Source organism: Ovis canadensis, chromosome 17 (assembly GCF_042477335.2).
Source record: "Ovis canadensis isolate MfBH-ARS-UI-01 breed Bighorn chromosome 17, ARS-UI_OviCan_v2, whole genome shotgun sequence".
Lineage (NCBI taxonomy): Eukaryota > Metazoa > Chordata > Mammalia > Artiodactyla > Bovidae > Ovis > Ovis canadensis.
Window position 1 is genome coordinate 12,342,727 of NC_091261.1, and position 23,612 is coordinate 12,366,338.

Consider the following 23,612-nt stretch of genomic DNA (forward strand, 5'->3'; position numbering starts at 1 on the left):
AGAAACACCATTTTTCCAACAAAGATCCATATAGTCAAAGGTATGTTTTTTTCCAAATGTACATGTTCAAATGTGAGAGTTGGACAACAAAGAAGACTGAGTGGTGAAGAATTGATGCTTTTGAACTGTGGTTTTTGTGGAGACTCTAGAGAGTCCCTTAGTCTGTCAGGAGATGCAACCAGTCAATCCTAAAGGAAATCAATCCTGAAATTTCTTTAGAAGGACTGATGCTGAAGCTGAAGCTCCAGTACTTTGGCCAGCTGATGCAAAGAGCTGACTCATTGGAAAAGACCCTGATGCTGGAAAATTGAAGGCAGGAGGAGAAGGGGATGACAGAGGATGAAATGGTTGGATGGCATCACCAACTCAATGGACATGAGGTTGAGCAAATTCTAGGAGATGGTGAAGGACAGGAAAGCCTGGCGTGCTGCAGTCCATGGGGTCGCAAAGAGTCAGAAATGACTGAGCAACTGAACAACAGCAGCAACAGAAGAATAATAGACCATGGACTCCTCAGAACCTGTTACCTGTAAGGATGTATTATATAATAAAGTAACACAAATTAATGGATGTGAGGCAGTAACAGTTGGGATTATTCATGATATTTGGACATAAAGTCACTTCAAACAGTTCTTTATTATAATATGTACTTCAAAAGACTTAAGCATTAAGCTGGCTTCCTCAGTGGCTCAGCGGTAAAGAATCTGCCAACAATTCAGAGAATGCAGGTTCAATCTCTGGGTCGAGAAGATCCCCTGGAGAAGGAAATAGCAAAACACTCCTTTATTCTTGCCTGAGAAATCAAGCATGGCAGGCTACAGTCCATGAAGTTTGCAAGGAGTTGGACACGACTTACTGACTAAACAACAACAGTAAAATTCCAAACAATAGAATACATAATAATACAAAATAAAAAGTAAGTATAGGTCAGGGGCAGCGGCTGTGCTTTGCAGGAGCAGCCATGAAGAGATACCCCATGTCCAACGTAAGAGAAACCCAAGTAAGATGGTAGGTGCTGAGAGAGGGCATCAGAGGGTGGACAGACTAAAACCACAATCACAGACAACTAGCCAATCTGATCACACCAACCACAACTTGTCTAACTCAGTGAAACTAAGCCATGCCGTGTGGGGCCACCCAAGATGGATGGGTCATGGTGGAGAGGTCTGACAGAATGTGGTCCACTGGAGAAGGGAATGGCAAGCCACTTCACTATTCTTGCCTTGAGAACCCTATGAACAGTATGAAAAGGCAAAAGGAAAGGACACTGAAAGATGAATTCCCCATGTCAGTAGGTGCCCAATATACTACTGGAGATCAGTGGAGAAATATCTCTCAGAAGGAATGAAGGGATGGAGCCAATGTAAAAACAACACCCAGTTGTGGGTGTGACTGGTGATAGAAGCAAGGTCCAATGCTGTAAAGAGCATAGGAAACTGGAATGTTAGGTCCATGATTCAAGGCAAATTGGAAGTGGTCAAACAGGAGATGGCAAGAGTGAATGTCGACATTCTGGGAATCAGCAAACTAAAATGGACTGGAATGGGTGAATTTAACTCAGATGACCATTATATCTACTACTGTGGGCAAGAATCCCTGAGAAAAAACGGAGTAGTCATCATAGTCAACAAAAGAGTCCAAAATGCAGTTCTTGGATGCAATCTCAAAAATGACAGAATGATCTCTGTTTCCAAGTCAAACTGTTCAGTATCATGGCAATCCAAGTCCATGCCCCGACCAGTAACACTGAAGAAGCTGAAGTTGAATGGTTCTATGAAGACCTACAAAATCTTTTAGAACTAACACCCAAAAAAGATATCCTTTTCACTATAAGGGGAATGGAATGCAAAAGTAGGAAGTCAAGAAACACCTGGAGTAACAGGCAAATTTGGCCTTGGATTACAGAATGCAACAGGGCAAAAGCTAATAGGGTTTGCCAAAAGAACGCACTGGTCATAGCAAACACCCTCTTCCAATAACACAAGAGAAGACTACACGTGGAAATCACCAGATGATCAACACCAAAATCAGATTGATTATATTCTTTGCAGCCAAAGATGGAGAAGCTCTATACAGTCAGCAAAAACAAAACAAAACAAAAAAAAACTATGGTCGGGAGCTGACTATGGCTCAGATCATGAACTCCAAATTCAGACTTAAATTGAAGAAAGTGGGGAAAACCATTAGACCATTCAAATATAACCTAAATCAAATCCCTTATGATTATACAGTGGAAGTGAGAAATAGATTTAAGGGAATAGATCTGATAGAAACAGTGCCTGATGAATTATGGATGGAGGTTCTTGACATTGTACAGGAGACAGGGATCAAGACTATCCCCAAGAAAAAGAAATGCAAAAGGCAAAACGGCTGTCTGAGGAGGCCTTACAAATAGCTGTGAAAAAAAGAGAAGCGAAAAGCAAAGGAGAAAAGGAAAGATAAGCATCTGAATGCAGAGTTCCAAAGAATAGCAAGGAGAGATAAGAAAGACTTCCTCAGCAATCAATGCAAAGAAATAGAGGAAAACAATAGAACAGGAAAGACTAGAGATCTCTTCAAGAAAATTAGAGATACCAGGGGAACATTTCATGCAAAGATGGGCTCAATAAAGGACAGAAATGGTCTGGACCTAACAGAAGCAGAAGATATTAAGAAGAGGTGGCAAGAATACACAGAAGAACTGTACAAAAAAGATCTTCACAACCAGGATAATCACGATGATGTGATCACTCACCTAGAGCCAGACATCCTGGAATGTGAAGTCAAGTGGGCCTTAGGAAGCATCACTACGAACAAAGCTATTGGAGGTGCTGGAATTCCAGTTGAGCTGTTACCGGGGACCAGCCCCAGTTGGATCCGGAGTATCTGAAGCGTGGACGGCGTTGGCAACTGAGATTTATTTATTTATTTAGAGATACAGAGAGAGATAAGGAAAGAATTTTTCAGTTAAGAAAATAGAGGAGAGAAAGAGGCTGATATTCCTTGGTTTACACAGAAAGCCAATAAAGTCCCAAGACAAGGGACTTACACAGTTCACGTAGGCCACAGGCACCCGCTTGAATAGCGGAGGGTGCCCCACCTTGGGCTCCCTCTCACGCGGGTCTTAGAAGCCCGGGCGGAGAAGTGCACACAGTGAGCCCCTGTGCTCCAGGGGATCAGCCTGAAAAAGAGAGTAAGAGAGAGAGAAAGAAAGAGAATTGACACGGGGGAGCCAAGCAATGATGAGGCGAGGCCCAAAACTTTATTTTTCCAGGGAGCTGATATACCTTAAGCTCTACATAGAGAATAATGGAAAATACAAAATCGTGCAGGGTCAGCAGCCCTGACCTTTATCGAGACCAGGCTTTCTCTCTGCATACCTATCTGTATACACAGGTCTTAGGTGATTTACATCATCTTCTGGTCAGGAGGCCTATTAGCATTTTATGCCCCTTTTCTGATAAGGGTCAGTCAACCAGAAAACTTATTTGCCCTAAAAGTGTCATTCTTTCCAAAGTCTGGTGCCACTCTTAGAAAGCACTAAATAAAGTTACATTCTTACATAGCAAGGACACAATGATTTATAACAAAGAAAGAAGAGTACAGTGATTTATAACAGAGAAAATTCATTAACTCAAAAATCTAGTATTGCTAACATCAAAACTACTATATTCCTATTTCTGCATCCCAATTACATTGATTAATATCCTCCCAGGTGCCTAAAAGATAAAGGATATAGAGGCCTGGCAGCAGTCATTAACTCAACAATGAAACCCTTCACCAATATAATTCTTAGCTCTTTAAAAGGCTCTATATTTTTAAGATGTTTTAAGCTTCTTGTGCCTCTCATGGTTGGGAGGCTGTAAATAATCATATGTGTAGTTGTAAAAGTCCAGGGAAACCTGTCAGGCAAGTTAGAGAGCCATCAGAGGGGTGTGAGCTGAGACACTCCTTTTATATGCAGGAGACTATTAACTGGAGCTCTAAGTTAACTTTTTCCAGAGAAAGGTGGTCAGGGATAGCCCCCTGCTAATGTCAGAGGAGTTGGTGAAAGTCATAAAATAGTAAGACAGACAGATTCTGGTTTTGGGGTAGATGCTCTAGAAGGTCCAGGGGGGTCCATTGAGGCCTCATCTCGCCTTTGCCCATCAGGTCTCTTCCTCATGACCTTTGCCATGGGTCGGATCTCCTGTGCTGGCTCCTGGCAAGCTATTTCAGATCTTAAAAGATGATGCTGTGAAAGTGGTGCACTCAGTATGTCAGAAAGTTTGGAAAACTCAGCAGTGGCCACAAGACTGGAAAAAGATCAGTTTTCATTTCAATCCCAAAGAAAGGCAGTGCCAAAGACTACTCAAACTACTGCACAATTGCACTCGTCTCACAGGCTAGTAAAATAATACTCAAAATTCTCCAAGGCAGACTTCAGCAATACGTGAATCATGAACTTCCAGATGTTCAAGCTGGTTTCAGAAAAGGCAGAAGAACCAGAAATCAAATTGCCAACATTTGCTGGATCATCAAAAAAACAAGAGAGTTCCAGAGAAACATCTATTTCTGCTTTATTGACTATGCCAAAGCCTTTGACTGGATCACAATAAACTATGGAAAATTTTGAAAGAGATGGGAATACCAGACCACTTGACCTGCCTCTTGAGAAACCTGTATGCAGGTCAGGAATCAACAGTTAGAACTGGACATGGAACAACAGACTGGTTCCAAATAGGAAAAGGATTACGTCAAGGCTGTATATTGTCACCCTGCTTATTTAACTTACATGCAGAGTGCATCATGAGAAACCCTGGACTGGAAGAAGCACAAGCTGGAATCAAGACTGCCAGGAGAAATATCAATAACCTCAGATATGCAGGTGACACCACCCTTATAGTAGAAAGTGAAGAGGAACTAAAAAGCCTCTTGATGAAAGTGAAAGAGGAGAGTGAAAAAGTTGGCTTTAAAGCTCAACATTCAGAGAACTAAGATCATGGCATCCAGTCCCATCACTTCATGGCATATAGATAGGGAAACAGTGGAAGCAATGTCTGACTTTATTTTGGGGGGCTCCAAAATCACTGCAGATGGTGATTGCAGCTATGAAATTAAAAGACACTTACTCCTTGGAAGGAAAGTTAGGACCAACCCAAACAGCATATTAAAAAGTGGAGACATTGCTTTGTCCACAAAGGTCCATCGAGTCAAGGCTATGGTTTTTCCCGTAGTCATGTATGGTTGTGAGAGTTGGACTATAAAGAAACCTGAACACTGAAAATTTGGTGCTTTTGAACTGTCGTGTTGGAGAAGACTCTTGCGAGTCCCTTGGACTGCAAGGAGATCCAACCAGTTCATCCTAAAAGAAATCAGTCCTGGGTGTTCATTGAAAGGACTGATGTTGAAGCTAAAACTCCACTGTTTTGGCCACCGGATGCACAGAGCTGACTCCTTTGAAAAGACCCTGATGTTGGGAAAGATTGAAGGCAGGAGGAGAAGGGGATGCCTGATGATGAGATGGTTAGACAGCATCACCAACTCAATGGACATCAGTTTGGGTGGGCTCCTGGTGTTGCTGATGAACAGAGAAGCCTGGCATGCTGTGATTCATGGGGTGCAAAGAGTTGGACACGAATGAGCAACTGAATTGACTGAACTGATTGATAGGTTGTTGGACGATAATTTACTACAACTTTGGAAAATAAATTGTTGTCATCCAGCAAAGTCGTACATGTTCATACCCTACAAACTGGCAGTTTCATTCCTAGGCATGTATATGGAGATTCTTGACTTATAAGCGCAAGGAATCAGACATTTACAGCAGCATTGTCTTTGTGTGGGAAGAAAACATTAGAACATCATGTCTTCAAGACCAAAATAGGTGTGTTGTAAATTGTGATATGTTGATATACTAGGATTCTGTGCCTCACTGAATTAGAACTATGACTCTATATAGATGTATCTTAGAGATATAATGATAAAGAAGACAGTTGCCAGAGAATATATAGCATGGTGCCATTTAGCATTGATTTAAAATTAATGCTTTCAAATTGTGTTGCTGGAGAAGACTCTTGAGAGTCCAAAATAACACCTTTTTGCATAAATTTTAAAAATCTGCCAAAAACTTGTCATTTGGGATGAATGCATGCATGACAAAGGTATTAAGAGATGTGCTGCAACTATAAGCACGGCATTCAGAGTAATGGTTAGGTCTGGAGGGTAGAGAAAAAACAAGTGCAGTGAGAGACTGGATGCAAGGGCTGCACAAGTATTAATCGTGTTTTATTTCAAAAGGCAGGTGGTGAGTGTACAGGTTTTAACTATTACTCTTTAAGCAGTTTAGTTGTCTACGGTTGAAATATTTTTTTTTAATTAAGGACTAAAAATAATGTGGATAAAATGCTACAAGGATAATATGAATTACACGAAAATATGCAAATTGCTAAAAATTTTAAACACTGATACCCATGCAATTAGGTGAGCAAATAATTGCCCAAAAAAAATCACAAGAAGACTAAACAAATGAAAAGATGCTCAAGCTCAATGATAAGCAAAGAAATATGAGCCTCAATATTCAAATATCTGTAAACACTGAAGTATCTTCTGCTGCCATCACATACTCAACCTTTGCATCTAGTAATTTATTTCTGAGACCCTGTTCTCTGAAAGTCATCACTAACTTCTGACAATTATTCTCTTTGAATTATGGAATTACAGGTCTTTTTCTTCATATTTTACATAATTCTTTAAAAATATTATCACTTTTAATATTTTAAAAAATTAAGTGGTGTGCTAATGCCTGTTGATAGTATACTTATAAATCAGCAACATTCCCTGGCTGCTATTGCTTTCTAACCAATTAAGGGATTTCCAGAAATACATGATATGCAGATTATACCACCCTTATGGCAGAAAATGAGGAAAAAAGAGCATACTGATGAAAGTGAAAGAGGAGAGTGCAAAAGTTGGCTTAAAACTCAACATTCAAAAAATACAATGGCAAATGTATTTCATGGCAAATACATGAGGAAACAATGGAAACAGTGAGAAACTTTATTTTCTTGGTCTCCAAAATCACTGCAGATGGTGACTGCAGCCATAAAATTTAAAGATGCTTGTTCCCTGGAAGAAAAGCTATGACCAATATAGACAGCATATTAAAAAGCAGAGGCATTATTTTGCTGATAAAGGTCTGTCTCATCAAAGTTATGATTTTTCCAGTAGTCATTTATGGATGTGAGTTGGACTATAAAAAAGCCGAGCGCCAAAAAATTAATGCTTTTGAACTGTGTTGGAGAAAACTCTTGAGAGTCCCTTGGACTGCAAGGAAATCAAATCAGTCAGTCCTAAAGGAAATCAGTCCTGAATATTCATTGGAAAGACAGATGCTTAAGCTGAAGCTCCAGTACTTCGGCCACCTGATGTGAAGGACTGACTCGTTCGAAATGACCTTCACTCTGAGAAAGATGGAAGGCAGGAGGAGAAGGGGATGACAGAGGATGAGATGGTTGGATGGTATCACTGACTGGATGGACATGAATTTGAGCAAGGTCCAGAAGTTGGTGATGGAGAAGGAAGCCTGGCATGGGGTTGCAAAAAGCCGGACATAAATGAGCAACTAAACTGAACTGAACTGAGAAAAACATCTATTTCTGTTTCATTGACTCTGCTAAATCCTTTGACTGTGTGGATCACTACAAACTGTGAAAAATTATTTAAGGGATGGGAATACCAGACCTCCTTACCTGTCTCCTGAGAAATCTGTATGTAGATCAAGAAGCAACAGTTGGAACCAGACATGGAACAATGGACTCAAAATTGGGAGTGGAGTACATCAAGGTTATATATTGTCACCCACTTACTGTATTTCTATGCAGAGGACATCATGTGAAATGCCAGGCTGGATGACTCACAAGCTGGAATCAAGATTACTGGGAGAAACATCAACAACCTTAGATATACAGATGATGCCACTCTAATGGCAGAAAGCAAAGAGGAACTAAAGAGTCTCTTGATGAGAGTGAAAGAGGAGAGTGAAAAGGCTGGCTTAAAACTCAACATTCAAAAACCTAAAATCGTGGCATGTGGTCCCATCACTTCATGGCAAATAGATGGGGAGAAAGTGGAACCAGTGCCAGATTTTGTTTTCAGGGGCTTCAAAGTCACTGAATAGTAACTACAATCGAAATTAAAAGATGCTTGCTCCTTGGAAGAAAATCCATGGCAAACCTAGACAGCATATTAAAAAAAACAGAGACATCATTTTGCCAACCAAGGTCCACATAGTCAAAGCTATGATTTTTCCAGTAGTCATGTATGGATGTGAAAGTTGGACCATAAAAAAGACTGAGCACTGAGCAATAGATGCTTTCAAATTGTGGTGCTGGAGAAGACTCTTAAGAGTCCTTTGAACAGCAAGATCAAATCCTAAAGGAAATAATCGCTGAATATTTATTAGAAGAATTAATGTTGAAGCTGAAGCTCCAGTACTTTGACTACCTGATTCAAAGAGCCAGTTCATTGGAAAAGACCCTGATGCTGGGAAAGATTGAGGGCAAGGAAAGAAGAGGGCAGCAGAGGATGAGATGGTTAGATAGCATTACCAACTCAATGGACGTGAGTTTGAGGAAACTCCAGAAGATACTGAAGGACAGGGAAACCTGGCATGCTGCGGTTCATGGGGTTGAAAAGAATCAGATACAACTTAACAAAGCTAACAAATGACATTTAAATATCTTATAATGATTATTTTGTTCTTCAGCAAGCAACTTGATTTTAAAATAATGGTCATATTTGTATATAAATTTATAGTTTTTTGTTTTCTCTTTAGGAAAAAAAAGAAAGGAAGGAAAGAATTGAACGAAAACAAAAGAAACGCCATCCCTTTCTTGAAAATGAGACGCTTCCTCCATGGAGCCCTCCAAGTAGAATTGTGTTCTCAAAAATGTTTTGATAATTCTGAAAACTAAGATCATGGCATCTGGCCCCATCACTTCATGGCAAATAGATGGGGAAACGATGGAAACAGTAACAGACTTTATTTTGGGGGGCTCCAAAATCACTGCAGATGGTGACTGCAGCCATGAAATTAAAAGACACTTGCTCCTTGGAAGAAAAGCTATGACCAACCTAGACAGCATATTAAAAAGTAGAGACATTACTTTGTCAACAAAGGTCTGTCTAGTCTAAGTTATGGCCAGTAGTCCTGTATGGATGTGAGAGTCAGACTATAAAGAAAGCTGAGCATCAATGAATTGCTTTTGAACAGTGGTATTGGAGAAGACTCTTGAGAGTCCCTTGGACAGCAAGGAGATCCAACCAGTCCATCCTAAAGGAAATCAGTCCTGAATATTCATTGGAAGGACTGATGCTGAAGCTGAAACTCCAATACTTTGGCCACCTGATTGAAAAAACTGACTCATTTGAAAAGACCTAGATGCTTGGAAAGATGGAAGGCAGGAGGAGAAGGGGACCACAGAGGATGAGATGGTTGGATGGCATCACCTATTCAATGGACGTGAGTTTGAGTAAACTCGAGGAGTTGGTGATGGACAAACAGGCCTGGCGTGCTGCAGTCCATGGGGTGGCAAAGAGTCAGAGACTCTGACTGAGCGACTGAACTGAACTGATTCTTGCCTTATTTAGTTATTTATCAGCTCAACAATTTTAGCCAAACTAACTTTAAAACTATTCATTCAGTTATTTATTGTTAGAAGAATCTGTTTTAATTAATGTTGATCATTCCTGCTGACAGTGAAAAAGATTCTTTGGAGTTTAATCAGTGAAAGCAGTGAAGGTATTTTTATCTCTAGATGTGTGTGTGCGTTGCACGCTCAGTCACATCTGACTGACCTTTTGCAACCCCATGGGCTGTATCCCACCAGGTTCCTCTGTCCATGGGATTTTCCAGGCAAGAGTACTAGAGTGGGTTGTCATTTCCTTCTCTAGGGGATCTTCCTGATCCAGGAATCAAACCCACATCTCTTGTGTCTCCTGCATTGGCAGGCAGATTACTACTGTGCCATCTGGTAAACTGCCAAAAATGAAGAGCTAATAATCAGATTACTTTTAACCATTGAAATATATAACCCTTTATCATGTCCTGATAATTCTTACAGTCTGATGATCCATGATGACTTGCACTAACCTGTGTATGTTATTTGAGTGTGTTTATTATCCAATATCAAAAGAAAATCATCTAGTACCTTAATCATAGAAATAATTAAATTTCTGAATCGTTGACTACACATCTAGATTCAGGTTTTAAAATGAATGATTACCAGAAGTGTACATATACTATTTCTTATAAAACTAACCTGTAGCTCAAAGTAGTTGCATTTATACTGTACAACTTAGAATTTTGATTAGCTGGGGCAGCAGTTCAGTAGAATCATTCAAATCATCGAGGAATTTTATTTAAGAATGTTGCCTTATGTTTTAATATGAGTGTACTTTATCTGTTCCTGCTAAAATGACAATCACAGGTACTTTATAATGAGTAGACCTCTAAAATGTACCTTCCTAAATTTTATCTCACTCTGTCATTTCATTGATATCAAAAGGTGTCCATTTCATCATCGTGGTATACATTAGTTATGGAAATTTCACAAGAGTCTAGGGTCATTATAACTATTATTTTTTTAGACTAAAGCCATAAAAATGATAGACAATTTTTGTCCTCTTAGCTAATCCAGAGTCATGTAACTTAAATTTAGAAGAAATTATGAAAAGATAGTTTGTAGAAAATAACCAAAGAATGTATTTATTTGATCTCTGCATGTCCTCATTAATCGGACTCACACTTGCCATCTAGTTTATCACAGACCAAGTGTGTGCTCTGAGTTGAAATGCTGCTTTAACCAGTGAAGCAATGCAGTAGTAGATGAGAGTAAAGTTACTGTTTATTAAGCATCTGTTGTATACTCTCTACTAGATCTTTACAGGTATTATTTTTTTGTCTTTACAACAGCTATTCAGAATATGTGTTATTATCTTCATTTTGCAGATAAAAGTACTAAGAAATCAAAAATGAAAAAAAGGAATTCATAATGTTTAAGGAGTTAGTTCAAATGCCCATGTCTATTAACTGAATGTCAGAATACCCAGTGGGTTATGAAACTTAGACTTTGAGACAGTTAGTCAGGAGGTTTCACACTCTGAGGATTAGCCTGCTTGCTGCAGTGGGTGTGCAAAGTAGGAAAAATGTCATAGATACCTCTGTAAGATCACATCAGTACTATAGATTAAAAAATCATAAATAAAACAGAATAGATTAAGTATTTATTGTATTGAATTAGCTATTTAGAGCTTAAAAGATATTTGCAAATTCCATGGAGGTAAAGAAAAATAGAAAAAAGTACATCTACTTTTATTGCTGAGATCTTCACTATGTGTGTGATAGATTTCACATCAAATATTTTCTTCAGCATCCTGACCATTTTCTTCTATTTATCATGCTTAGCGATGAACTGTTATCACATCATAGTTAATTAACAAAGCGTAAGGAAAGGTTTAATAAGTAAGTGTTGATTGTTTTCATTTACTTCTTATGCTGAGCCATGTGTTTCCCCATCTCATGTTTGTGACAAGGTTAACATGGATGGGCCTGATAATGGTAAGGTAACATTCCACGTGACTGATGTACAAGAATGAATCTCTGCTTCCCTGGACAGTTTAGTTGTGGCACTCAAAAGAAAATATAGAGGTGACCTGCATTTGGGACCTTCTAAAAAGAAATCTAAATAGTAATTCCATAGCATTCTTGTGAGGTAAATGAAAAGGGAAATTGAGGTGTTTTCAAAGACCCAACAAGTCATTTCCTTCAAATAGAATTTTCATCTTACTGTGCTAAATAAAATATTATTTCCTGTTTACAGAAAGCTGTACTAATTGAATGGTCTAACAGAATGAAATAACCTCTTCTCCTGTAGCAGAAATAAAGCTGAGTTCTGAGAGCTGAGTGAATTTACTTTTTGAGGTCCAAAGAGACGAATCAAGCCTGGTAATATTCTCCTGAAGATGTTTATCTATTTAAGGCATATGATTTCCCTGTATTTATTTTAAAATGATCAGATATCAATATCATTAACATTTATTAAGTTTTTCTTAAAATATGTGTATGCTCCATAGTGTCCAACTCTTTGCAACCCCAGGAGCCTGCCAGACTCCTCTGTCCGTGGTATTTTCCAGGCAAGAATACTGGAGTGGGTTGCCATTTCCTTCTCCAGGAGATCTTCCTCACCCAGAGACTGAACTGGCTGTCTCCTGTTTCTCCTGCTTTGGCAGGTGGATTCTTTACCACTGCACCACCTGGGAATATGAGGGAATATTAATTCAAATTAAAAACACTAAAGTCCTACAGGTTTTCAGATTAAACTTCTACTTTTGTAAACTGTATTGAGTACTTGAAAAATGCTGACACTTCAAAGTAAATAGCAATTTAATGAATATTTTAAAACATTACTGAGAACAATTTCCCTAGAAATTTTAATGATAGTAAAAAATAAAATTTTATTCAGAACTGAAGTTTCACAATAACCAAGAAAACTGTGCTAAGTCACTTCAGTTGTGTCTGACTCTTTGCGACCCTATGACTGTAGCCCACCAGGCTCCTCTGTCCCTGGGATTCTCCAGGCAAGAATACTGGAGTGGGTTGCCATTTCCTTCTCCAGGGGATCTTCCTGACCCAGGGAGTTGAATCCAAGTCTTCTATGTCTCCTTCATTGGCAGGCAGGTTCTTTATCACTAGTGCCACCATTTTATTCAGAATCAAAGTTCATAATAACCAAGGAAATTAGTGTTACCTAAATAAAAAGAAATGGTGTTGTAGATCAGGAAGAGGTTAAAATTTTCTTAATGGAAGAAAATAAGAACTAGGGCTTCACTGGTGGCTCAGTGGTAGAGAATCAGCCTGCCGGAGGAGCAGACACAGGTTTGATCCCCATTCCAGGAAGATCCCACATGCCTCGGAATAACAAAACCTGTGCCCAGCAACTCATGAGCCTGTGCTCCAGGGGCCTGGAGCCACAACGGCTGAGCCCATGTACTGCATATACTGCAGCTGTGGACATCTGTGCAACCTAAGACCCGTGCTCTGCAACAGGAGAGGGCACTGCAGTGAGAAGCCCAGGCACCACAGCTAAAGAGAGCAGCCCCACTCGCTGCAACTACTGACCGAGAAAGGTCCGTGAGCAATGAAGACCCAGCACAGCCAAAAATAAACAAAATTATAAAGAGAAAGTAAGAATTGTTCAGGGATAACAGTATTCCAGTGGTTTGTATTGCACCACATTTTGAAAATGTGAGTAGTTCATTTACTGTTTTAAACAGTATTGAAACTGATGTTTTTCACTGTTGCCAAAGCAGTAGCTGTTAGTTACGTGTCCAAAGTTTGGTACCATTGAGTGATACAACTATGCATCTGAAAGAGATTTTAATAATTTAATAAACCTGGTCCAAATTCTTATTTCTAAGTTAAAGAAATTGATTTCCAAAGCCTTGCACTTGCCTGTTCTCACACCAAGGACCATAAGAAATCTAGAGTTACAACTCAGGTATCAGGTTTCCCAGCTGTAGATTGTCCACCATTCTACAGTTTTGATAATCTGCCATTGTTAATGTCATTGATTTTTATACTCTCAGATGTGTCCTTGCTCTTCCACAGCCTTCTCCATAACCTCAGATTAGAGCTGTTTGTGCACCTACATTCTCATGGAAAATGTGAGGAAATACTGTAGTTTTTAAAATGCTGAATCATGGGCTAAGATACAGTAGAGAAAAAGAATTTTACAAAATAGGAGAAATTGATATTTCTCAAAATCGTTCCCAAGAATAAACTAGTGCAAAGAAACTCACTGTCCTGATTTAATTTTGACTCTGCTTTCAATAATGCTCTATTAAAAAATATTTAAACCCACATGCCTCCATTCTATGCAAAGCAAAGATACTATCAATTATCCTGCTTCCTGGATACATTGGCTACCAGAAATAAAGAATGCTATGTAACATTTAACTGGAGACCTCTCTGAATTCTTTTTATGTTAAAATTTCATGTTATTTGGTTATTTTGAAACATACGTATTACATGTAGTTGTATAATGTTGACTTGAGTGAACTAAACTCTTCCTAAAGGATGTTTTAAGAATTATTTTAGGAGATGTGTTTAACGTCTGCTTTTTAGTAGCATAATTCATGTGATGCATTAAAAGTGAATTATTCAACATGTATTTTATTGGGTGATATTTACTGAGCCCAAGTTTTATTTCATAATGATAAGAAATATTGTGTTAGTTTTATTTGTGGGCTAAAGGGCTAAAAATAAGACCTGGAACCGACTGTGGCTCAGATCACCAGCACCTTACTACAAAATTCAGGCTTAAATTGAAGAAAATAGGGAAAAGCACTAGGCCATTCAGGTATGACCTAAATCAAATCCTTTATGATTATACAGTGGAGGTGATGAATAAATTCAAAGGATTATATCTGGTAGACAGAGTGCCTGAAGAACTATCAGTGGACATTCATAGCATGTGCAGGAGCCAGTGATCAAAACCATCCCAAAGAAAAATGCAAGAAGTCAAAGTGGTTCTCTGAGAAGGGTTTACAAATAATTGAGGAAAGAAGAGAAGCAAAAGGCAATGGCGAAAGAAAAAGATATGCATAACTGAATGCAGAGTTCCAAAAAATAGCAAGGGGAGATAAGAAGGCCTTCTTAAACAATGCAAAGACATAGAGGAAAACAAAAGAATGGAAAGACTAGAGATCTATTCAAGAAAACTGGAAATAGAAAAGGAACATTTCATGCAAGGATAAGGGTCATAAAGGACAGAAATGTTAAATACCTAACAGAGGGAGAACAAATTAAGAGGTGGCAAGAATACAATGAGAACTATACAAGAAAGGTCCTAATGACCCGTATAACCAGTAAAACCAGACATCCTGGAGTGTGAAGTCAAGTGGGCTTTAGAAAGCATTACTATGAACAAAGCTAGTGGAGGTGATGAAATTCCAGCTGAGCTATTCCGAATCCTAAAAGATGATTCTCTTAAAGTGCTGCACAAAATATCTCAACAAATTTGGAAAATTCAGCAGTGGCCACAGGATTGGAAATAGTTTTCATTCCAATCCTAAAGAAAGGCAGTGCCAAAGAATGCTCAAACTACCAAACAGTTGTGCTAATTTTACATGCTAGGAAGGTTATGCTCAAAATCCTTCAACCTAAGTTTCATCAGTATATGAACTGAGAACATCCAGATGTACAAGCAGGGTTTTTGAAGAGACAGAGGAACCAGCAGTAAGATTGCCAACATTCATTGGATCATGGAGAAAGCAAGGGAGTTACAGAAAACTATTTGATTCATTGACTACTCTAAAGCCTTTGACTGTATAGATCACAACATATTGTGGAAAATTCTTAAAGAGATTGAAGTATCAGACCACTTTACCTATCCTGAGAAACCTGTGTGCAGGTCTAGAAGCAACAGAACTGGACATGGAACAACTGACTGATTCCAAGTTGGGAAAGGAAGGTGTCAAGGCTATACATTGTCACCCTGCTTATTTAACTTATATTCAGAGTACGTCATGCAGAATGCTGGGCTGGATGGACCACAAGATGGAAATCAGGATTGCTGGGAGAAATATCAATAACCTCAGACCTACAGATAATGCCACTCTAGTACCAGAAAGTGAAGAGGAACTAAAGCGACTCTTGATGAAGATTCAGAGAGGAGAGTGAAAAAGCTGGTTTAAAACTCAATTTTTAAAAATTCAGTGAATTAAAAAATTCTTTGGAATGACCAACGCTGAAGCTGAAGCTCCAATACTTTGGCCACCTGGTTTGAAGTACTGACTCGCTGGAAAAGATCCTGGGAAAGACTGAAGGCAAAAGCAGAAGGGGATGTCAGAGGATGAGATGGCTAGAGAGCATCACTGACTCAATGACCATGAATTTTATCAAACTCGGGGAGATAGTGAAGGCCAGATGAGCCTGGTGTGCTGCAGCCCATGGGGTTGCAAGGCATTGTACATGACTTAGCAACTGAGCAACAACAATAAGATGAAATAATCGTGTGTATGAAGCAACTAAATCACTTCAGTCATGGTCAACTCTTTGCAACCCTATGGACTGTAGCCCACCTCCACTGTCCACAGGAGTCTCCAGGCAGGAAGCCCTTCTCCAGGTGATCTTTCCAACCCAGGGATCAAACCCATTTCTCCTTGGCTCCTGCATTGCAGGCGGATTCTTTACCACTAGGCCACTGGGGAAGCCCCGGAAATAATAATATTTTTTGATAAAATTTTATTAAAAAGGACTGAAATTTTGGACATAAAGCTTTTTGTTACTTAAAACACTACAGAGATTACAAAGGTAATATAAGTTCATAATTATTAGTTCAGTTCAATTCAGTTCAGTTGCTCAGTCATGTCTCACTCTTTGTAACCCCATGAATCGCAGCACACCAGGCCTCCCTGTCCATCACCAACTCCCGGAGTTTATTCGAACTCGTGTCCAATGAGTCGGTGATGCCATCCAGCCATCTCATCTTCTGTTGTCTCCTTCTCCTCCTGCCCCCAATCCCTCCCAGCATCAGAGTCTTTTCCAATGAGTCATCTCTTCGCATGAGGTGGCCAAAGTATTGGAGTTTCAGCTTCAGCATCAGTCCTTCCAATGAACACCCAGGACTGATCTTTAGGATGGACTGGTTGGATCTCCTAGCAGTCCAAGGGACTCTCAAGAGTCTTCTCCAACACCACAGTTCAAAAGCATCAATTCTTCAGCGCTCAGATTTCTTCACAGTCCAATGCTCACATCCATACATGGCTACTGGAAAAACCATAGCCTTGACTAGACGGACCTTTGTTGGCAAAGTAATATCTCTGCTTTTTAACATGCTGTCTAGTTTGGTCATAACTTTCCTTCCAAGGAGTAAACGTCTTTTAATTTCATGGCTGCAGTCACCATCTGCAGTGATTTTGGAGCCCAAAAAATAAAGCCTGATACTGCTTCTACTGTTTCCCCATCTACTTCCCATGAAGTGATGGAACCAGATGCCATGATCTTAGTTTTCTGAATGTTGAGCTTTAAGCCAACTTTTTCATTCTCTTCTTTCACTTTCATCAAGAGGCTTTTTAGTTCCTCTTCACTTTCTGCCATAAGGGTGGTGTCATCTGCATATCTGAGGTATTAATATTTTTCCCGGCAATCTTGATTCCAGCTTGTGCTTCTTCCAGCCCAGTGTTTCTCATGATGTACTCTGCATAGAAGTTAAATATACAGCCTTGATGTATATCCTTTTCCTATTTGGAACCAGTCTGTTGTTCCATGTCCAGTTCTAACTGTTGCTTCCTGATCTACATAAAGGTTTCTCGAGAGGCAGGTTAGGAGATTTGGTATTCCCATCTCTTTCAGAATTGTCCACAGTTTATTGTGATCCACACAGTCAAAGGCTTTGGCAAGTCAATAAAGCAAAAATAGATGTTTTTCTGGAACTCTCGCTTTTTCGATGATCCACCAGATGTTGGCAATTTGATCTCTGGTCCCTCTGCCTTTTCTGAAACCAGCTTGAACATCAGGAAGTTCACAGTTCATGTATTGCTGAAGCTTGGCTTGGAGAATTTTGAGCATTACTTTACTAGCGTGTGAGATGAGTGCAATTACATAACTATAAAATGCACATATCAAAAATCACCCACACTCCATTTCCCAAAGATAATCATAGTTAACATATTACATTTTCTTCCAGATTTTATTTTCTGAAGTGTTTTCCCACATACATAAAATTAAGCCAAGCGTGAATAAGGTAGAGGTACAGTCCCTCTCTCTGCTCTTCTGTATTTCTCTCTCTACCATGCTGCTATATGTCTGTATACATGTGTGTGTATGTATACATACATAACATATACTATTTAAAATACAATACATGAACATACATGAATATATTCACACTTACATGTTCTTATTCTTTAAAAATTATGTAAGTCTGTATATGTGGTAACCAGATTTTAAAATATCAGTACATCCAGCAGGTTATGGAACTTAGGATTTAAGACAGTTAATCAGGTTTCATGCTCTGAGGATTAACCTTCTTGCTCCAGTACATGTACACTATGAGGAAAGTGTTATGGATCATTTTGTAAGATCACATCAGTGCTACAGATAAAGAAATTTCATTGTTGTTGTTTAGTTGCTCAGTCTGTCTGACTCTTTGCAATGCTGTGGACTGCAGCACACCAGGCTTCCCTGTCCTTCACTATCTCCCGGAGTTTGCTCATGTCCATTGAATCAGTGATGGTATCTAACCATCTCATCCTCTGCTGTCCCCTTCTCCTCTTGCCCTCAGTCTTTCCCAGTATTAGAGTCTTTTCCAATGAGTTGGCTGTTTGTATCAGGTGGTGAAAGTATTAGAGCTTTAGCTTCAGCATCAGTGCTTCCAATGAATATTCAGGGTTGATTTCTATTAGGATTGACTGGTTTGATCTCCTTGCTGTTTTAGGAGGTAGAAAGACTTTCCTAATACACTAAATATGATATATGAAGGGTAGAGAAAAATCAACACTGACTTCGAGATTTCATCATAGCCTGGGCCAGTGGGTGGATGGTGATGCCTGTTTTTCAGATAAGTGTGAAGGTGAAAGATTTTGGAGTGTGAGGGATGGTGGATGATAGATTTAAGAGAACTTTTTGCAGACATCTCAGAATCTAGTGAAGAGATAGGAGAAGGAGATGCTGATTGACCTGAATATATGTCTGACCCTGCTTGCTCCTTGACTGACACATACCGTACAAAACCCCACAACAGTCTTATGCATGGGGCACTTCAAGCCTGAGCTATGATCTGTACCAGGAAGCAATCATGTCCCAGGACAACCTATGCAACCTTAAGCCCGATCACAAGTCCAATCACCACTTCCCTTGCTGTTTGGTGAGTATTTTCTGCCTTCTCCCACCACATTTAGTATGGGCTACTTCAGCATACATGAAAGTGTTACTCAGTTGTGTCAGACTCTTTGCAACCCTATGGACTATACCCTGCCAGGCTTCTCTGTCCATGGAATTCTTCAAGCAAGAATGCTGGAGTGGGTAACCGTTCCCTTCTCCAGGGGATCTTCTAACCCAGGGACTGAACCCAGTCTCCCATGTTGCAAGCAGATTCTTTACCATCTCAACCACGAGGGAAGCCCTAGGAAGACAGAGCCATATGGTAATTACATCTGGGCCATTACACTGACCAGGCTACATACAGTTTCTTTACTCTCTAGCTACAGTGTGCAGGCTTCTCATTGCAGTGGCTTCTCTTATAGAGCATGGGTTCTAGGTATGCACGTTTCATCAGTTGCAGCATGTGGGATTAGTTGCACTGTGGCATGTGGGATCTTCCTGGACCAGGGCGAGAATCAGTGTCCCCTGCATTGGCAGGTAGATTCTTAACCACTAGACCATCAGGAAAGTCTTATTTTTAAGTTCTTGAGGAACTGCCTTAGTGCTTTCTATAGTGGCTGTATCATTTTCTATCCCCACCAACAAGGGGTCCAATTTGTTCATATCTTTGCCAACATTAGTTATTTTCTGTTTTGTTTTGTTTTTTGAGAGTAGTCATCCTACTGGCTACGACAGAGATTGAGATGATTGGATGGCAAAACCAACTTGATGGACATGAGTTTGATCAAGCTCCAGGAGGTGGTGATGGAGAGGGAAACCTGGCAGTCCACGGGGTTGCAAAGACTTGGACACAACTGAGCTACTGAACAGCAACAAAATTTGCTCATTTTTTTATTAATAACTGTTGTTGCCTGTGCCTTTGGTGTCATGCCAGGGAATCATTGTCAAGTCTAATGTCCTGAAGTTTTTGTCCTAAATAAGAAGCTCAATTTACTGAAAGATGGGGGAAAAACTTATATAAGGACTTTGAAACATTAATAAGATTTATCCTCAAGTTTCCAAGGAGCTAGACAAATGGAGGTTTAGGGAAGGGAGAAGTAAGCTAAACTCACTTGAAGGCTTCCTTCTCTTGTTCATTTGTAAAACCACCCTGTTGTTTGAAACACCGCCATGAGATTTCTGAGACCAGTGCTGCTGGGCTTCATCAGAGGAACACAGAACAACTGCAGACCCTGCCCATGTCCTCGCTGGGGAGGAATTTCATCAAGGCACCAGGGCTCACAAACTCCAGGGAATCCCGGCCCTCAAGACTGGTCTCTTTTCTTCCAGTCAGCTTCAGGTTAGAGGCCCAGGTACCCCTATCCTGGCTCCAACCTTCAGGGCCTGGATTCTGGGACAGCGTAAGAGTAAGCAAGACCCTTACACTCCTTTATCTGCCCGGGGGTTAGAGTATCTAAAAAGCTGCAACTAACAGATCATGGAGGGCTGAGTGCTTGCAGCAAGTATGGGTGGAAAGATGGGATGTGAGTTCCTATGTCAGCCAGGCCTTTCCAGGGTGAAGATCTGTGCATTTTTTCCTGGGCAGTCAACTCCCCATGTCATCCCCCCAGGGAGCCCAGATCCATGATTATGAAGGCAGAGGCTTTCCCCTTGCTTATCTGTAACTTCCCACTCCCACAGTGAGGAGCCTGGCTCCCACCATCTGCCATTTATCTGTGCATTGCTCCTTTCCAGGTTACATGTGCAGAGGTTTCGGCATCCTTAGCTACTACATCTTGGAAGAGAACTCCATAAAATAAAGCCCACTGTTTATGACAGTCCATGTTGCCTTTTGTCTACAGATTCTGTTCATTTCCAAAGTTAACTTAGGTTAGCACCTTCTACTCCATCCCCTACAGTTGCGTTTCCCCATACATTTCTAATATGGTTACATTCTGCCATATTGTGTATTCCATCCTGTGACACTCCCACAACCTAGATAACTACATTTGAATAAATTATGACTGACCCCTTGGGCTATACAAATCTGTGGTCTTAGACAAATGCATAGGGACAGTTACCCATTTTATTGTATCACTTCAAACCCCCCACTCCAGGATTGGCTTACCATCTATGTAGCTTTGCCTTTCCTGGAAAGTTATAAATGGGGTCATACTGTGTGCAGCCTCTTCATTCTGGATTCTTTCACTTAACAGTATACACTGAAGATTTACCTACGTGTTTCCATTGGTTGATGGTTCACTGCTTTCTATTGCTGAGTAGTATTTCATTTTATGTGTACAGGAGGAAAAACAATTTTTACTCTGTCTTTCTAGATTCTTGGTTGAGAACCCCCTTGTATTAAAAGATTACTAAGAGAAAAAAAAGAAGTTAATGGCGTGTATACCTTCTCTGTACAAGGGAACTACCCAGAAAAACTGAGTCACTCCCAGAAATAGCCAAAGCCATCACCTTAAATATAAATCTTCAGATAAAAACAAAAGGAGACCTTGTGAAAGAGGGGACGCCAGTTGTGGCAGGATATTATGAAAAGCAGGGTACACAAGGGTATGATTGTTTGCAGATTTAAGTCAGGGCTTCTACAGTGATGAGTTACTTGAGATTTAATCATTCTTCTATTTCTGGGGCAAAGAAGGACATGTGTGCATGTTCAGGCATGTCTGACTCTTCACAAACCCAAGGACTGTAGCCCGCCAGGCTACTCTGTCCATGGGACTTCCCAGACAAGAATATTGGAGTGGTTTGCCATTTCCTTCTCCAGGGGACCTTCCTAACCCAGGGATTGAGCCCATGTGTCCTGTGTCTCCTGCCTTGGCAAGTGGATTCTTTACCGCTGACCCAAGACACTTGCTCCTTGGAAGAAAAGCTATGACCAAACTGGACAGCATATTAAAAAGTAGAGACATTATTTGCCAACAAAGGTCCGTCTAGTCAAAACTTTGCTTTTTCCAGTAGCCACGTATGGATGTGAGAGTTGGACAATAAAGAAAGCTGAGCGCCGAAGAATTGGTGCTTTTGAACTGTGGTGTTGGAGAAGATTCTTGAGAGTCCCTTGGACTGAAAGGAGACCAAACTAGTCAATCCTAAAGGAAATCAATCCTGAATATTCATTGGAAGGACTGATGCTGAAGCTGAAGCTCCAATACTTTGGCCACCTGATGCAAAGTGGCTCATTTGAAAAGACCCTGATGCTGGGAAAGACTGAAAGCAGGAGGAGGATGGGATGGCAGAGGATGAGATAGTTGGATGGCATCACCAACTGGATGGACATGAGTTTGAGCAAGCTCCAGGAGTTGATGATGGACAGGGAACCTGGCGTGCTACAGTCCATGGGGTCGCAAAGAGTTGGACAAAAGTGAGCAACTGAACTGAACTGATAAAGATTGAACTGTATCCCATTGTGTATATACTACATTATGTTTATCCATTCATCTGCTGAAGGACACTTGTGTTGATTCCACCTTTTGGTTACTGTGAATAATGCTGGTATGAATATGGGGTACAACTATCTGTCCCAGTCTTTGCTTTTAAATATTTCGGCTGTATACCCTGGAACAGAACTGAGGGAGGGATTCTACATTAACTCTGTGTTTAGGTTTTGGAGGAGCCTCCCTACTGTTCTCCACAGCTGTGGCTCTATTTTACTTTATTCCTTTATATGGCAGAATAATGTATCTTATGAATCTACCCTATTTTGCTTATCTATTCATCCATTCGTGGACATTTTAATTGTTTTTACCTTGGGCTATTGAGAACAGTGCTACTATGAATATTTATGTGCAAGTTTATATTTGAACACCTGTTTTAAATTCTTTGAGCATATATCTATGAGTGTAGAAATTGTTGAAACATATGATAATTACACTTTTATTTTTTAAGAAAATGCCAAAAGTTTGCATACATAGTTTGCGCCATTGTACATCTCAGTAAATAAAGTTTAAGTCCCAATTTCTCTACACTGTTGCCAACGTTTGTTGTTTTTCTTTGTTACTTTTTCCCATGTTCATCCTGTGTGTCTTATTTAGGAAGAAGTCATAATGCAGGACCCATATTTGAGGAGAGGGGAGTTAGCATCAAATACTTGGTGGACAACTAATTGTCTCTATCAATTGTTTAGAATTTTTCTGCATACAGACGTCTATTTAACACCATTCATAAAAATTATGTAATTTATTTTAACCAGTTTGGACACATAAAAATTAAATTTTTGGTTATAATCCAGTACTGTGTTATTAGACTGTTGACCCTTGCTTTGACTATTGAGAGCTTTTTGCACTTGGTCCTGTTTTCATTTTACATAATTTATCTTTTGTGGGGTTTGAGGGGTAATTCTTTCTTTCATTTTAACATTATCCTGATTCACATATTTATTTTCTCAGTCCTAGTATCTGTCCTCTATTCAAAGATCTCTTGTTCCTTTTTATTAGAGAATAGTATTTTAAACTTGCATGCAGGAGCTTAATACTCTCAGCAAACAATGCATGGAAGTATGTGTATGCATCCCAGCCTATGCACACACATATAATTATATGTATTTCCATGTGGAACTATGTGTATATATATATATATATATATATATATATATATATATATGAGGCTAAAGACAGTTTATACTGATGTATCCAACCTGATCTGTTATGGCATGTATATTGTAACCTTCTCCCTTTGTATGCAACTGCGCACACCAGTGGTAAGAAAACTGGCTTCCACTACTTGTCATTTATCGAATTCAGTGCTTGTTCCATTTGATGACTGACATAGTAGTTTC

The 23,612-nt window shown here is 39.7% G+C and overlaps 1 protein-coding gene across 4 annotated transcripts in view; it reads left to right on the top strand.

Annotated features, from left to right (window-relative positions):
* Window positions 1-22,800, top strand: part of MAP9 (microtubule associated protein 9) — a 59,428-nt gene extending 36,628 nt beyond the window's left edge. For 2 of the 4 annotated variants that reach the window (XM_069556620.1, XM_069556619.1), the window contains exon 14: window positions 21,606-22,800. In XM_069556620.1, the coding sequence (XP_069412721.1) occupies window positions 21,606-21,716 (111 nt within the window). In that variant the 3' untranslated portion in view covers window positions 21,717-22,800. Of the gene's footprint in view, window positions 1-8,794; window positions 11,919-21,605 lie in introns of those variants that run through there. The other 2 variants (XM_069556618.1, XM_069556617.1) reach the window with 1 other exon arrangement.
* Window positions 22,801-23,612: the final 812 nt, after the last annotated feature.